The sequence below is a fragment of the Rutilus rutilus genome, assembly GCF_951802725.1.
Source record: "Rutilus rutilus genome assembly, contig: SCAFFOLD_58, whole genome shotgun sequence".
NCBI classification, from domain to species: domain Eukaryota; kingdom Metazoa; phylum Chordata; class Actinopteri; order Cypriniformes; family Leuciscidae; genus Rutilus; species Rutilus rutilus.
Window position 1 is genome coordinate 29,047 of NW_028175472.1, and position 15,111 is coordinate 44,157.

A 15,111-nucleotide genomic window follows, 5' to 3' on the forward strand; every position below is an offset into this window, starting at 1 on the left:
GCGTGATCATATAACGCTAGTCAACTGGTGACCGAAAATACGGATACTGCGTAATTGCTTTAAAAAAAAATTTTTGCGGTGCTGCGGTGGGCAAGTGATGAAACCGGTGTTGCGACTGAACACCGTGTAACACCGGTAACACCGACTATCGTGCCAAGCCTAAACATGGGGTCATCCCAATCTCTTTGTTTGTTCCACAGCTGTTGGATCAGGATTTTTGCACGGATGGTGAAAGGGAGAATGAATCCCAGAGGATCATACTGGCTTGCTGTCACCTTATAAATGTGGCGCATAGTGGGTGTGGTTTCTGGTACCGGGCGATGTTTGTATCCAAGGATGTCTGAGTCATAGTTCCATCTCAATCCAAGAGTGGATTCTTGTGGTTCAGTTTTGTCATGTGACAGCCAAAGCTCAGTGCTGTCTGAACGAGCCTCTTTAGGTAGGTGATCAATGACATTTGGCATGTTGGCAGCCCATTGACGGATCTCAGAGCCACCACTGGCAAGAAGTTCTCGTAACCCATCCACTAATTGCTTGGCCTCATCTGGGAACATTACGCTCTTTAGGCAGTTGTCTACGTAAAAGTTCCTTTCGACCGCTGATCTGAGGGAGTCATTTGGCTTGGTGTTATCTAAAGCATGACGCTGTAAGGCATAGATAGCACAGCAAGGGCTGCAAGTTGTGCCAAAGGGAAGCACTTACCACTCATAAATGCTGGGGGGGTTATTTGTTTCAAGGTCACGCCAGACAAAGCGGAGTAGGTTTCTGTCTTCAGGAAGTAGGCGGACCTGATGAAACATACCTTTTATGTCTCCGCTCACTGCGACAGTATGCTCCCTGAATCGCAACAGAACCCCCAAAAGGGAAGGGCCTAGTGCAGGTCCGGCAAGGAGGTGGTTTTTGAGGTTATGCCCCTTGTATTCAAAGGAGCAGTTGAACACCACTCTGTTTTTGCCGTTATGATGAACCATGTGATGGGGAATAAACCATGACTCTTCCTCATCAATTACAGAGTCTGTTTTAAGTTTGACCACATAATTGCTCTCCTCCAGCCTTTTGATCTCTTCTTTGTATGCAGATGCCTTTACAGGGTCTTTATTTAGCTGCCGCTCTGTGTTTCTCAGGTTAGGCATGACAGAGTCTTTGGAGGCATTGAGGTGAGGCATGTCAGTCTTGCGCAACAGGGGTGTGGCATAGCGCATCACTCCATCTACCATCACTCTGGTGGTTTTAACTTGTAGCAAGTCCATTGCTTTCTGATCTTGTTTGGATCGTGTGACCAGTCTTTAATTTTTGTAGGGAATGGTATCTTCTTGCCAAAGTCTCTCAACATTCCGGAAAAGTTCTTCCATTTGAGGAGTGACGGAGAGGTGCAGGCATTGCTGAGGCTGACACTGTTGCCGTAGAAGGCGAGTTGGTCCTTGTAACACCCAACCCAGTCTAGTTCTAATTGCCGCTGGACCTCCAGGTGGGCCAAGGCGAACTGGCTCAATAGGGGTAATCAGATGGGGATGATCTGCACCTATTAGAAGGAGGGGATGTGCTTTGAGAATGGGGTGCAATGGGATGCCTTTTAGGTGCAAGTATTTCTGCTGGAGCATTTTAGTGGGGTAAGAGTGCTCGGCCAAATTTAAGTGCTCAGAGGTAAATGCGTTCTGGATTTGGTAGCTCTTTTCTGGCTGTGACATCGAGCGTACACTAAAGGAAACGGAGGCCCCATGAAGTTTCTTGACATCTTGTCGAATTGTTCTTAATGCAAGGTCCTCAGTCTGTCCCTTAAGCCCTAGTTTCTGAGCTGCAGCTGGAAGTAGCATGGTTCTTTCTGATCCGTCGTCAAGTACTGCATAAGTGTTTAGGGTTTGATTCTTGTGTTGCAAGACAACAGGAACCACTTTCAGCAGAACATGTTTGGAACTCTCTGGCCTGTCCAAGTACAGGGACTCATTTGTGGAACTCACTAGGCAGGTACCCTCTGTCTGAGACCGGTCGTTAACTTTGTGAAGGATTTGAAGGTGTTTCCCATTACACCGGCGGCAGGGCTTTCTCAGGGTGCAATTTTTTGCTAAATGTGACCGTCCACATTTCCAGCAACGGTTGTTGTCTTTAATCCATTTTATCATCTCCTCTTTACTGAATTTCTGGAAGGTGGGACACTGGCTTAGGAAATGCTCTGTACTGTCACAGTATGGGCACAACACTTTGCTTTGTTCAGGTCTCTGTGCTGTCTTGGTTGGCTTGAAGTATGACAGTACCTGTGTAGCTGTGTCAGGGGTTTGATCAGCTCCATGAAGAACAGTGGCAAATCTGGACTTAACTACAGAGCCTGATCTTTGCTGCGCCGTTTTACGTCTTTGCTCCTTTCTTGAATTTAAATCATCACAGTCTTGGCACCAGAATTCAAACTTGAGCCACTCAGCCAGATCCAGCAAAGTGTAGACTACACCAGATTGATAAGGCATGTGTCGTCTGAATGATGCACGTAAATCTGGAGGGAGTTTAGTGAGCAGACGGACTACATGCGACCCACACTGTAACTCCACATTACCTTCAGGACCCAATGTCCTCAGGAGACCCACAAGAGCTTGGATTTGAAGGGCAAACCTATCGAAACTGGCCAAATCTCCAGGCTGAACATCAGGGGCATCCATGACTGCTGCTATTTTAGTTAGGGCCAACTGGTGAGGTCTTCCAAATCTGTCAGTAAGTGCAGTCATAGTGTCTGTGTATGGCCAAGGGGAATTGAGGAATGAGTCAGCAATTAAGCGTGCTTCTTCAAACTTCAGGTGATCTAGAAGGACTTGATACTTAAAGAGCTCAGTCGCATCATTGGGAAGTAGATTGTCAAGGGCTAGCTTCAAACGAGCGAACTCGCTAGGGTCACGACGTGTGAAACATGGAATTGTTGGTTGTGGGCCCCTGTAGGAAGTCTCTGGACATATAGTGCTATGAGGCCGCCCCGTGGGAGAAGAATATGGCAGATTATGAACAGTGGCAGGCTGTGGACTTGATTTATAGGTGTAAATGTCAGCACCAGGCTTAAAGGGACTCTCTCTGGGTTGTACTTGAACTCTGCGTGGAGTAGGTTGTGGAGTGTGGGGAGCTGGACTCGGTGCTGCTATCTGAGGTGGTCTATAAATGGTTCTGGGTAATGGCACTGGAGTCTGGTTTGAATGCTGTGGTTGTGGAGTTAGTGAAGCTGACTGCTGCTGTATAATTAAATCTTGCATACCTTTGTGAAGATTTTGTAACTGCAGAATTTCCTCTTTAAGGACCAGCTGAGCTTTACGCAGTTGCCTGTTCTCTTGTTTTAAGTCTTGAACATCCAACCTGTGTCTAACAGCTGTGATGAAAGCCTCATCATCATGCTCCTCCTCTTCATCACTTTCATAGTGAGGTGCGGTTGGTCACCATCTGTCAGGTTGTCTGCCAGCAGTCATTCTGGAATAGGGAGTAATCGTGGCTCCAGCTGTTGCTCCAGTGCTGTAATCATGTGAATTTGAAAGTGTAGAGTCAGGAGGAAATATCTCAGACTGGTATGTCCGTGCACTTTGTTGTGATTCAGGCACAGGTGAATGCTGCATTGGATATTGGACTTCATAGTCTCTGAGATAAACTGGAGGCTGGGTTGTACGTCGTGGGCGCACACTCTGGTGAAAAGGCTGCTCTGACATCCTGTCTCCGTGGTAAGCACACATATCCGGCTCGAAGGACCACTATGTAAAGGAGTTTTAACTAATGTGCTGATTAGGTGATTGTGCTCGCCTCAGGGTGTCAATCAAAACACATCACAGGATTCAGAATCTTCTCATCTTTACTTTGTATTAGTATATATGTGTGGTCTGAAATAAACAAATGAATAACATTACAATAAGTAATTACAGTATTCATACATAATAATATACATATTTTACATCCAATACAGTTATCAGGGTTTGTACTGCACTACCGAAATTAACCGCTAGATGTCGCATGAAGCACATATAATGAGGATCGCGAATTCTCTGTGTCTCTGAGAAAACGCTGAGTAATCATCATATATATATCGGCAGGGTTCGGAAATACGACAAATACTATAAACTTCACAGTAATTAAAGTAATCACAAGCAAGGAATAAAGCCAGTAAATAACTTGAATAACAAATTACTTTCTATATATGTTATATTTGTGGCAATCAGTACGAGGTGAATACAGTTGGACACTAAAGAGATAAACAACTCGATAATTTACATTAATCAAACTGTAACACGGCAGATAACTATACTAAAGAACACAAATAAGTAAATAAACTTTTTATTTACATTTTATCATGAACGCACACACAGAAGGTAAACTCTGAAGGTTAATATACAGGAATATACGAGGCGTGTTCTTCTCTTAAGTCTGCTTGCTAACTGTTCGGGAAGTTTCTAACTCGCCACCAAACGTCCTTTGCCGACGTCACCAATAAGTTTGTCGCTGATTGGTTAGATCTCCTTAACATCGTGTGAATAATATAGATCCGCCTGCTTGATCAACATATAGCCTATCTTAGCCTATCGCCTATCAGCGATTCCAGGCCCAAACATAAATGTTCACATTCATCTAATCTTTCCTAACGATCCACTAGCTGCCTGCCCCATAAGCATGCCGTCAAACAAACGCGTCTCTGTAGGCAGCCTAGGCTCTGAGATCTGCACACAAAAATAGTTGTTTTCACCCGGTTTCACCAACCACTCAAAACCAAAATAAATAGTGTTCCAACCAATCACCGACAGGGGTTCGGCTGCACGCGAAAACCTCACAACACCCACCCCTGTCGGTGATTGGTTGGAACACTATTTGTTTCCAACTGTTTTTGTGTGCAGATCTCAGAGCCTAGGCTGCCTGCAGAGACGCGTTTTTTTGACGGCATGCTTATGGGGCGGCCAGCTAGCGGATCGTTAGGAAAGATTAGATGATTGTGAACATTTATGTTTGGGCCTGAAATTGCTGATACCAACTTTAATGGTCCAGTGGTAGAATTTTCGCCAGCCGTGTCAGAGGTTCTGTGTTCTAATCCGCCCCCGTATAGGTTTTTTTTTTCTCTAATCAAAACCGATTATGTTCATCAGTGGTTGTATATCAAGCATTGACACGTTTGTGTGCATTATGTTTTGTGATTTCACCTGAAGCGCGGGTCTGAGTTAAGACAGTGCGGCGTGTGCACGAGCCACACGAGAAAACACTGTATCCGCGCCACTGATCGCAGCGGCAATGAACATTTTGATCACTTGATTTAAAAAACACATTTCAGCGCTAGTCTCTTATTTAAAAAACGAACGAAATGAATGCTCTGCCAGTTAACTGGAGATGTTTTATTTATTTGTAGAATTGGTACATTCGTGCCGCGAGATGTTTTTAAAAGTGGTGGGGACAATATCGACCATGGCAAAAAGTGGTGGGGACATGTCCCACCCGTCCCACCCGCAAATTACGCCTATGCAATTCATAACAAAAACGGTTGATCTGCATGTTTGTCTTCGGTGTAATAATCAATGCATGTGTGAGAGTTAGCAACCCTGCTTTGTCATCGTTGACACACAAAAAGCCTTCATCTGATGAACATTTTCATCAGTAATAATGTCCTTAATTAAATTAACACTGTTTTTGAGCAGTTAAGGTTACTAGATTTAAAATGATTTGTTTAATTCAGAATGGGTGCAATGTTAGCTCCAAACAAGATTCTATTTTTCTCAGAATTACATTAGATGGCTAATTACTAACAATCCGATAGTGAGCTAGCGTCATAAGATAAAAAAGCAACTATTGACAGACCAAGATTAAAATAAAAGTGACTGTCCGATTCTAAGATAAACACGTATTCAGTAGCAGTAAATTTGGTGTACCAAACAATCATAAAACAAAGAAATATTATCTTACCGTCATCGTGAGGTAAAATAATGAGGAAGGATCACTCTGCCAGCCAATCACACAGCGACGTCGCGCCCGCAGTCTGTAAATTTCTTCAGAAAACAGTGTGTGGCACACTTGAGCGTATTTTCAGATGCACATCTAATTTGAAGTAGCTTTTTATGGGAGTGCAGCGCAATACTTTGATAAAAAATAGATAGGGCTAGGTCAAATATTGTTTCTATTTTAGTTTTAATGAAAAACCAGGGGACCCCCCCAAGGTAATTTTTTTGGGCCTTATGGGGGGTCCCTTGATGCTTATGGGGGGGTCCTGGACCTATTTGGACCTACATAGCCTATTTTTACAGGTGTGCAAGGCTGTTTATAAAGAGGTGCCAGCAGGAGGCGCTTTAGGAGTGGCAGAAATAGCGGTTTCCCCGGTAACGGCTGTACACAAAGCAGCAACGCTCATAAACGCTGCTTTATCAGGAATGATAAAGAAAGATTCAATTGTAATAACAAAGAAACTTGTCTAAAGACCGTCAGTTCACTTCAGATACATTAATATAAAAACACCCACGCCGCGTTTGATTTTGAAACGTGCAATGCTCATGTTTATTCAACGATGTCAATGCCAACCACAAATAGATTTTTCAAAAGGCTGTGTTGATATTGTGAACCAATGTATGGGAAACACTGTAATATAATTTGACAGCTATCAATTATAGTTTAACCTATCCACCTTCAAAGTCACGCTTACACGTGTGGTGCATCACTACAGTGCAACAGAGAAAAAGGACCCTCTCAAACAGTGTCGTGACGCGGCGCGTTCCGATCATTATCAATAATATTATTAAAGCGACATACATCAGTATTGCGGTATTTTAAAAATTCATATCATAACAAAAATAAACACCGGTATTCGGTATGAACCGGTATACCGCCCAGCACTACCTTCCAGGCGAAAACCCGGCTAAAACACACCGTAAACCGGCCTTAATATGTAGCGGAAAAAACACCAAATCTGGCAACACCAGCCACCAGTGTCTGACTCTCTTGTTCGATCTCGTTCATCAAAATGAACAAATCTTTTTTCGAGTCATTTCGTTCATTTAAGGGGCGTTAAATGTTATACTATTAACTGGCAAATTCCCAGAACACATCCACCTACGCAATCTTGATCATATTCTGAATTAAGAAATCATTATAATGCAGTCAAAAATCGTTTACAGGGAACATAAATAATTACTTTAGCCTACCTTCCGAGTCTTCCGTTCATTTGTCACGTGACAGACGCAATGAATGGATCGTTCATGAACGACTCATCACTTACGTTACAAATCAAAACAAAAAGCAGCAAGGAGGCATCCTATGATCATTTAAACGAGTTTTATGACAAGGTCGGTGAGGATGGGAAAAATCTGACACATAATTATCAGTGTTAAAACTCATAAAATAATTGTCTGTGGTTCTATATGGGCAGTGGCAATCATTTTGAAAAATAATATCTTGCAGCAACATGGAAAAAAAGAACTATGAACTAGTTCATTTTTGGAACTGTGAACTTAGTTTAAAATTTGTGAACTGAACTTTGAACTAGTTCATGTAGAAAGTGAACTTTCCCAACACTGATTAAAATGTTGTTGTAAAAACCTGTTACATTTGCTGTACTGTGGCTCCTAGTTTCTGTTTAGTTCCTGTATTTAGTTTCTTCATGTTTTTTCTATTACTCAATACAGTACCCATCTAAAACAAAACCAGCAGTCTCAGACCAGAAGTTAAGGGTGGAGCTTATAGGCTCAGTGTGGTTAGGTTTAGTGTCTGGAACGTGCACAGGGGGGTTGCTCAGGTTGCCCGGGCAACTGCCCATATGCCCTTCTCAACTCACGTTGCCCTTCCGAGGGCGAAAATTTTTTTAAAAATAAAAACTACAATGGATGCAGAATTTGACGTAGGCCTAGATTAAACAATTAAAAAATCGCAAAGCCTCATTCACTTCCATTCGGGCACCGAAAGTGAAAGTCAGTAGGGGAAGGGCAAACTCTGTTTACGTGGCTGCAGCGCTGCACACGATCAGCACCTGAGCTGAGCCTGCATGAGCGGCCCTAGAAGGAGATTGTCGCGGTTGTCAGGTGAGATGACTCAACGTTGTCGGAAAAGGTGTGTTTGTGATGTATATCAAACGAACGATCATCATCAGGGTTCCAGACTGCGACCAGTTTTTGAGAATGTGCGAGTTAAAATTTTAAGTGGTCCAATTTGTGCGAGTGCATGGTCATGTACTACTCAGTTAAATTCACGCATGAATTTTCCTGCACTGAACTTGTTTTAGCGCCCGCCAAAGTCTTATTTGATCGGTGAGTAATGTAGATGAACTGCTGCGCTTGTGACAGGGCGCATGTTTAACTGAAAGAACGAGCAGAGAGAGACTCGGTCGCGCGCGCGCACTCTCTCTCTCTCTCTTCGGAGCCTGGCGAAAGTGTATACGAGACTTCATCGTCTCCAAACTAGGCGCTGTCTTGCTCTCTCTCCCTTGCACATATTAAACAAAATAAATCGACACGGTGGTAAAAGGTCGGAAGACCAAAAGTTTCATGTGGAGCATTCGGAGATATTTTTTTCCTGAATTACCGCTGGGCTGGGTGTGAATTGTGCTAAATAAGTTGCCTTATCTTCTCTGAAAATCATTCCGGACATTCAGCTGACATAAAACAAAACTTTAATTAAAAAAAAAAAAAAAAAACTATCCAGTGATGAAATGTTTTCTGTGTTGACACAAATCTTGGATGTGTCCATGTCCTAACTGCTGGGATAATCACACAACGCGCATGACACGTCCAATTCGCGAACTAATGACTCCTTTGAACCGATTAATTTTAATGAATGGTTAAACCAGCTGATCTTTCCAACAGTGAACTCAGGAGACGTCTGAATCGGTGTATAATCAGTAATACTTTACAATAAGGTTCTATTTATTACATAAATTACATAAAAAGTAGTTAGCTTACTCAAGCTTAAGCTTTAAAATAAATAAAACCACTTGTTTTTTTGAAAAGCATATGACTACATTTTTCCACACAGTGCTATCAAGAAGAAGCGTTAAAGAATCGGATCGATAATCAGAATCGTCAGTGGCATTATTATTGATCAAATCTGTGTTATTATTAGTAGTAGCCTAGTTAAGGTGATTGAGTGCTATTTCAGTGTTTTACTTCTTTGTGTATATATATTTTAATAAAGACCCTATTATTCTCAGTCCTTCATATAGCCCGTGAGTTGTTTTTTTTGTTTTTTTTTGAGGGAGGGAGGGAGGGGGGGGGTTCAGGTCAGAGCAACTGCCCCTCAAAATTCCTGTGCACGTCCCTGGTTAGTGTTGGTGCATGTTAAACAGTATTTGACTTTGATATAGACAGTGGTACATAATTTACTGTTGTAAGTTATAATAGTATTTAACATGCAACATACATAGCCTAATTTACTCAGTACATATAATTATCAAACTTGGCCTCTTCAGCAATGCAGAAGATATATTGACATTACTTATCTTTTCAGCCATGGCATCCTCCAGTGGTCCATCACTAAATGAGGAGCTCCAGTGCTCCATCTGTCTGGAAGTGTTCACTGATCCAGTCACCACTCCATGTGGACACAACTTCTGCAGAACCTGCCTGAGCGAGTGCTGGCCGAACACACAGATCTGCTTCTGTCCACTCTGTAAAGAAAAATTTAGCAAAAGACCTGATCTCAAGATTAATACAACACTCAGAGAGGTTGTGCAACACTTTAAGGAGAAGCTCAATCTAGGAGGATCTGAGGTGTTCTGTGACTTCTGTGATGGAAGAAAGCAGAAAGCAGTGAAGACCTGCCTGATGTGTCAAAGCTCTTACTGTGATTCTCATCTGGAGCCTCATCACAGAGTCCCACGTCTAAAGAAACACACACTGATCAACGCTGTGGAAAATCTGGAGGATTATATATGCCAGAAACACGAGAGACCTCTGGAGCTGTTCTGCAGAGATGACCAGACGTGTGTTTGTCTGTTCTGCACTGAAGGAGAACACAGGACTCACAACACTGTTCCTATAGAGGAGGAGAGTCGAGAGCAGAAGGTAAAGAGATACAAACAAAACACTTTAAACACCCCATGAAATTCAGTTCCCTACCATTCTGTCATGTTTGACGTTACATCAGACTGAACTGACGTATAGGGATCTCGCCTGAGAGCCCAATCACCATTGAGTGGTAACAGAACAAGCCAATGCACATTGGCGAAAGAGATCTGCATCGCAAGCCACTTCCCCGCTTCCAGTTATATAATGCAGCTTGCAAACTCACACATGGACCTCCCCCTCAGGACGACGAAAGTCTAGCTTCTGACCAAGGCTGTATCTCAATATTAGTTTTACTTGATCTTAGTGCTGCGTTCGATACTATAGATCACACAATACTCTTAGATCGACTACAAAATTATACTGGTGTTTAAGGACAAGCATTAAGCTGGTTCAGATCATACTTATCAGACCGCTACCATTTTGTCTATTTAAATGGAGAAAAATCGATCATAACTCCAGTAAACTATGGAGTGCCGCAGGGATCTGTGTTAGGCCCTCTGTTATTCTCAGTATATATGCTGCCACTTGGAAATATTATAAGGAAACATGGAATTAGTTTCCATTGTTATGCTGATGACACTCAAATCTATATTTCATCACGGCCAGATGAAAACGCTAAATTATCCAAATTGACAGAGTGTGTTAAAGATATAAAAGATTGGATGACGCGCAATTTTCTTTTATTAAATCCAGACAAGACAGAGGTACTACTTATCGGTTCAAAAAACCACCCACAAAACCTCTCACAATACAACTTTAACATAGTAGGATGTCCTGTTACTTTATCCTCTACAGTAAAAGACCTGGGTGTTATACTAGACTGCAACCTGTCTTTTGAAAATCATATTTCATATGTTACAAAAACAGCCTTTTTCCACCTTAGAAACATTGCTAAGCTACGTAATATGCTATCAGTTTCTGATGCAGAAAAGTTAGTTCATGCATTCATGACCTCGAGACTAGATTACTGTAATGCTTTATTAGTCGGTTGTCCTGCATCCTTAATAAATAAGTTACAGTTAGTCCAAAATGCAGCCGCTAGAGTTCTTACTAGATCAAGAAAATATGATCATATAACACCAATTTTATCATCACTACATTGGTTACCTATAAAGTTCCGTATTAATTACAAGGTATTGCTACTGACTTATAAAGCCCTAAACAGCTTAGCTCCAGTCTATTTAACGGATCTTCTATCGCCCTATAATCCATTGCGCTCTTTAAGATCACTAAATTCAAGGCTTTTGGTCATACCTAGAATATCTAGGTCCACCAAAGGAGGGAGAGCATTTTCGTATTTAGTTCCAAAACTCTGGAATAGTCTTCCTGATACTGTTCGTTGCTCAGACTCGCTCTCCCAAATAAAACTAGATTAAAGACGCATCTCTTCAGCCAGGCATTCATATAATACTTTTAATCTTACAGTTAAATCCTTGTCTCTAGTCCATAAACGCCAGAGGAGAACTGGCCCCCGACTGAGCCTGGGTTCTCCCAAGGTTTTTTTTTCTCCATTAGGTCACCTGATGGAGTTTTTCGGTTCCTTGCCACTGTTGCCTTTGGCTTGCTCAGTTGGGGATATTTGGGGATATTTAATTTAATTAATCAATCAACAATACTATTGATCAGCATTACCAAACGTGGATGTTTCCACTAGAAACAAACATTGATGTATTATTTTAATTTAATACTGTGAAGCTGCTTTGATACAATCTGTATTGTGAAAAGCGCTATATAAATAAACTTGACTTGACTTGACTTGAATCATTTGCATAATCAGACTTGGCAATGCGATTCAGGTCGCGCCGGCATCCCCCTGATTCAGCAGCGTCTTACCGTGGTTTACCTCAGTGGCAGACAAGAATGCTATTGTGCTGTGTCTTGGATCTGTGCGTCCTGAATTCGGCCCTTCAGATGCTTCCGTTCAAGATGCTGACGCAGAAACAGGGGCGAACTGGCCATCGGGAGAACCAGGAGAATTCCCGGTGGCCTGGCAGCCGATTTTGCCTGCTGCCCTGTATTTTTTTAATATATTTTTATATATTTTTTTATTATTGTTGTTGTTAGTTACATACATATTATTGTCTGCCAAATGTACTAAAGTGATTATTTCCCGAATTCTCCTTTCAATAATTAATCTCTAGTAAATCATGAATCACTGACTGGCAAAGCGAATCGCCTTGCGCGTGCAATGGTTTCGATCATCAATGCGAGAGACTAAAGGAAGTAGAGACTGAAGGGAGGTAAGGCAGAGAGGCAAAACTACTGACCCGTTCAGGACTTCAATTGCAGGCCAGTTTCATCTGTAATTGTAAAATAGGCTATTGTATTGTAGTTTTGTCTTTGCTTAGTTAAGAATTAAACTGCTAGCAACTGTTAGCAGTAGCAGCCCATTACTATCATCACTCAAAATACTGTACGCTAAAGGATATCATTATCTATGTTAATGTTACAGTAGTAATTTAGTAGAAAAATATCCACATCATTTTATTATAGGTTTAGAGCGAGACTACAACACAACCCTAGTGAAAATTAACCATGGTTTTACTACAAGTAAAAACCATGTATACTATAGTTAAACCATGGTAACCACAAATGAATCATGATTTTCCTACACTAACCATAGCTTAATCATGGTATTTGTAGTAAAACTCTGGTTTTACAAATGGTAATAAATTGTAATCAATACTATATTTTTACTATCATAAAACCATGGTTAATTTTCGTAAGGAAAAAAACATCGTTCATGATAATGCAATAACATGTTCAGTATTAGGATTTTTCAATAAATATATTTTCACAATGTAGTTATTATTGTACTTATTTTGACATTTAGGAAATTTAGATAATATAGTTTTGTTAAATCTCGAGTATTTAAGTCATTTTAAGATAAAATAATAACACATAGTCGTAGTGTAATAATTTGAATTGAACTAAAATTAATTTATATTATGTGCAAACAAATTACAATGAGGTGGTTGTTTTGCAACAAGGTAGAGACATGTTAATGAAAAAGTGAAAGGTACAGGAATTTTTTTTTTTTTAAAGTAAACAAACACACTCAGGGAAAATGAGGAAAATGAAAAGGAAAATGGAAGTGAAGGTGAGAATTTTCAATTATTTTGCACAGCCCTAAGGATTTAAACCTTTTTATGTAATGGTGATGGCCATACAAAAATAGGGTTGTCCGTAGTTTCAAAATTTTGTTGTGTGTTTATGGGATGGCCTGGATGAGTGTGAGACTTCCCGGCCTGAAATTTTGTCCCAGTCTGCCTCTGCGCAGAAATGCATCCTCACGTGCTTTCGCCACCAAGTTTGGTTTGCAGCGATCACCCTGAAGGACACATACTTATCTCGACGTATCTCGACGACTGGCTCATTCTGTCCAAAGTTGCGAGATCAGTTAAGCGAACACAAGGACCTGGTGCTCAGGCACCTTAGCCGTTCGGGGCTTCGGGTCAACTGGGAAAAGATCAAACTCTCCCCCATGCAGAGAATCTCTTTTCTCTGTATGGAGTTGGACTTGGTTGACATGACAGCACGTCTCACAAATGAGTGTTTACAGTATATGCTGAACTGCTTGAATTTGTTCAGGGGCAGGTAAACAGTTCCACTGAAACAGTGACTGCCACTATCCACTATAGTCAAGTTAATGTCCAGGAACATGTCGCATACAGCATCCCAGCCCGTGCTGGAGGCATCTGTTGACACAATCACTTCAGCGAGAGTGCTTTATGCTTTTAAGTGGAGCCCCTTTGTTGATTGGTGTTCTTCTCACAGGGAAGACCCCCGTAGATGCCCTGCAAGACAGGTTGGAGTGAAGGCTGTCTCCCTCCACTTCGAAAGTGTTTGTTGCCGCAATCGCAGCACATCACAACGCAGTAGACAGTAAGTCTCACGACTTGCTCATCAGGTTCCTGAGAGGCACCAGGAGATTGAATCCTCCTCAGCCAAGCCTCATCCCCTCTTGGGACTTCTCTCTGGCCCTTTGAGCCCTTGCAGTCAGTAGAGATCAAGATCCTGTCTCTGAAGACAGTGCTCCTGACTCTGCTCACATCCATTAAGAGGCTGGGGGAACTGTAGGTATTTTCTGTCAACGAAGCGTGCCTGGAATTCGGGCCGGCCAACTCTCACATCATCCTGAGTCCCTGCCTGGAAACGTGCTCACAATTCCCACCACTCCTTTCAGAGACCAGGTGGTGGACTTGCAAGCGCTGCCCCTGGAGGAGGCAGGGCCAGCCCTGGTATTGCTGTGTCCTGGTTGTGCCTTGTGTTTGTACGTGGACCACAAGTAGAGCTTCAGAACCTCAGAACAGCTCTCTGTCTGCAATGGAAACAGAATGGAAAGGCTGTCTTCAAACAGAGGTTGGCCCACTGGAAAGTGGATGACATTGTCTCAGCTTACCAATCCCAAGGTGAGCCATGCCTCCTTGTAGTGAGAGTTCACTCGACTCGTTCACTCAAAGTGTTGCTTCCTCCTAGGCGTGGCGCACGGCACCTCTCTACTAGACATATGCAGAGCTGCTGGCTGGGCAACACCTAAATGTAGCCGCTTTCTTCCCGTTCTTCCAAACAGGTACTTTGCGGGTAGGCTGGCTCGGTGTCTCGCTTGCTGCACCATTCCCCTCTAAGGATGGGATACGAGTGCCTATTGTGCTCCTCAGGTGAGTTCCCCGACTGTTGAACCCTGGTGTAGTTCCTCCAGCATCCTAGGCAGTCAGATGCGGCGGAGTTATCTTACACCAGGTCTAGTACTCATGTGTATGCCTGGTTGGTCAGCCCCCTGTACTATACTAGATGCCTATATGTTGTGATTCCCCTCCTAGGTGATCTCATACAGTATGTGTATTCTTTCACAGTATGGCTTCCCTGTTTGCGAGCCCATGTCTTTCACTCGGCGTAGTCCACTCTGCAATATTTGTAACAGTATTGACTCCACCCCTTAACAAGGTGGGATCTACCACAAAAATCTTCCATATGTAGCACTGTAGGATGTGGTCTCTGTAGCATTCCTTTCTGGTTGGAAGAGGCACGCTTTCCCATTATTATCAAGTAATCTCACTGTATAGGTTCAGAAGGAACACCAGTGATTGACATTCTCTGTGCAAAGCCCTGTCCTTTCTTCCATCCCAAC

At 42.4% G+C, this 15,111-nt stretch overlaps 1 protein-coding gene across 2 annotated transcripts in view; it reads left to right on the forward strand.

Annotated features, from left to right (window-relative positions):
* LOC311285719 (E3 ubiquitin-protein ligase TRIM39-like) overlaps positions 1-15,111 on the forward strand; it is a 48,024-nt gene that overhangs the window by 5,716 nt on the left and 27,197 nt on the right. For both annotated transcript variants that reach the window (XR_014626400.1, XM_084435757.1), the window contains exon 2: positions 9,421-9,977. Coding sequence is in view for 1 of the 2 variants with exons in the window: in XM_084435757.1 (XP_084291883.1) it covers positions 9,423-9,977 (555 nt within the window). In the remaining variant the exon portion in view is untranslated. The remainder of the gene's footprint in view (positions 1-9,420; positions 9,978-15,111) is intronic.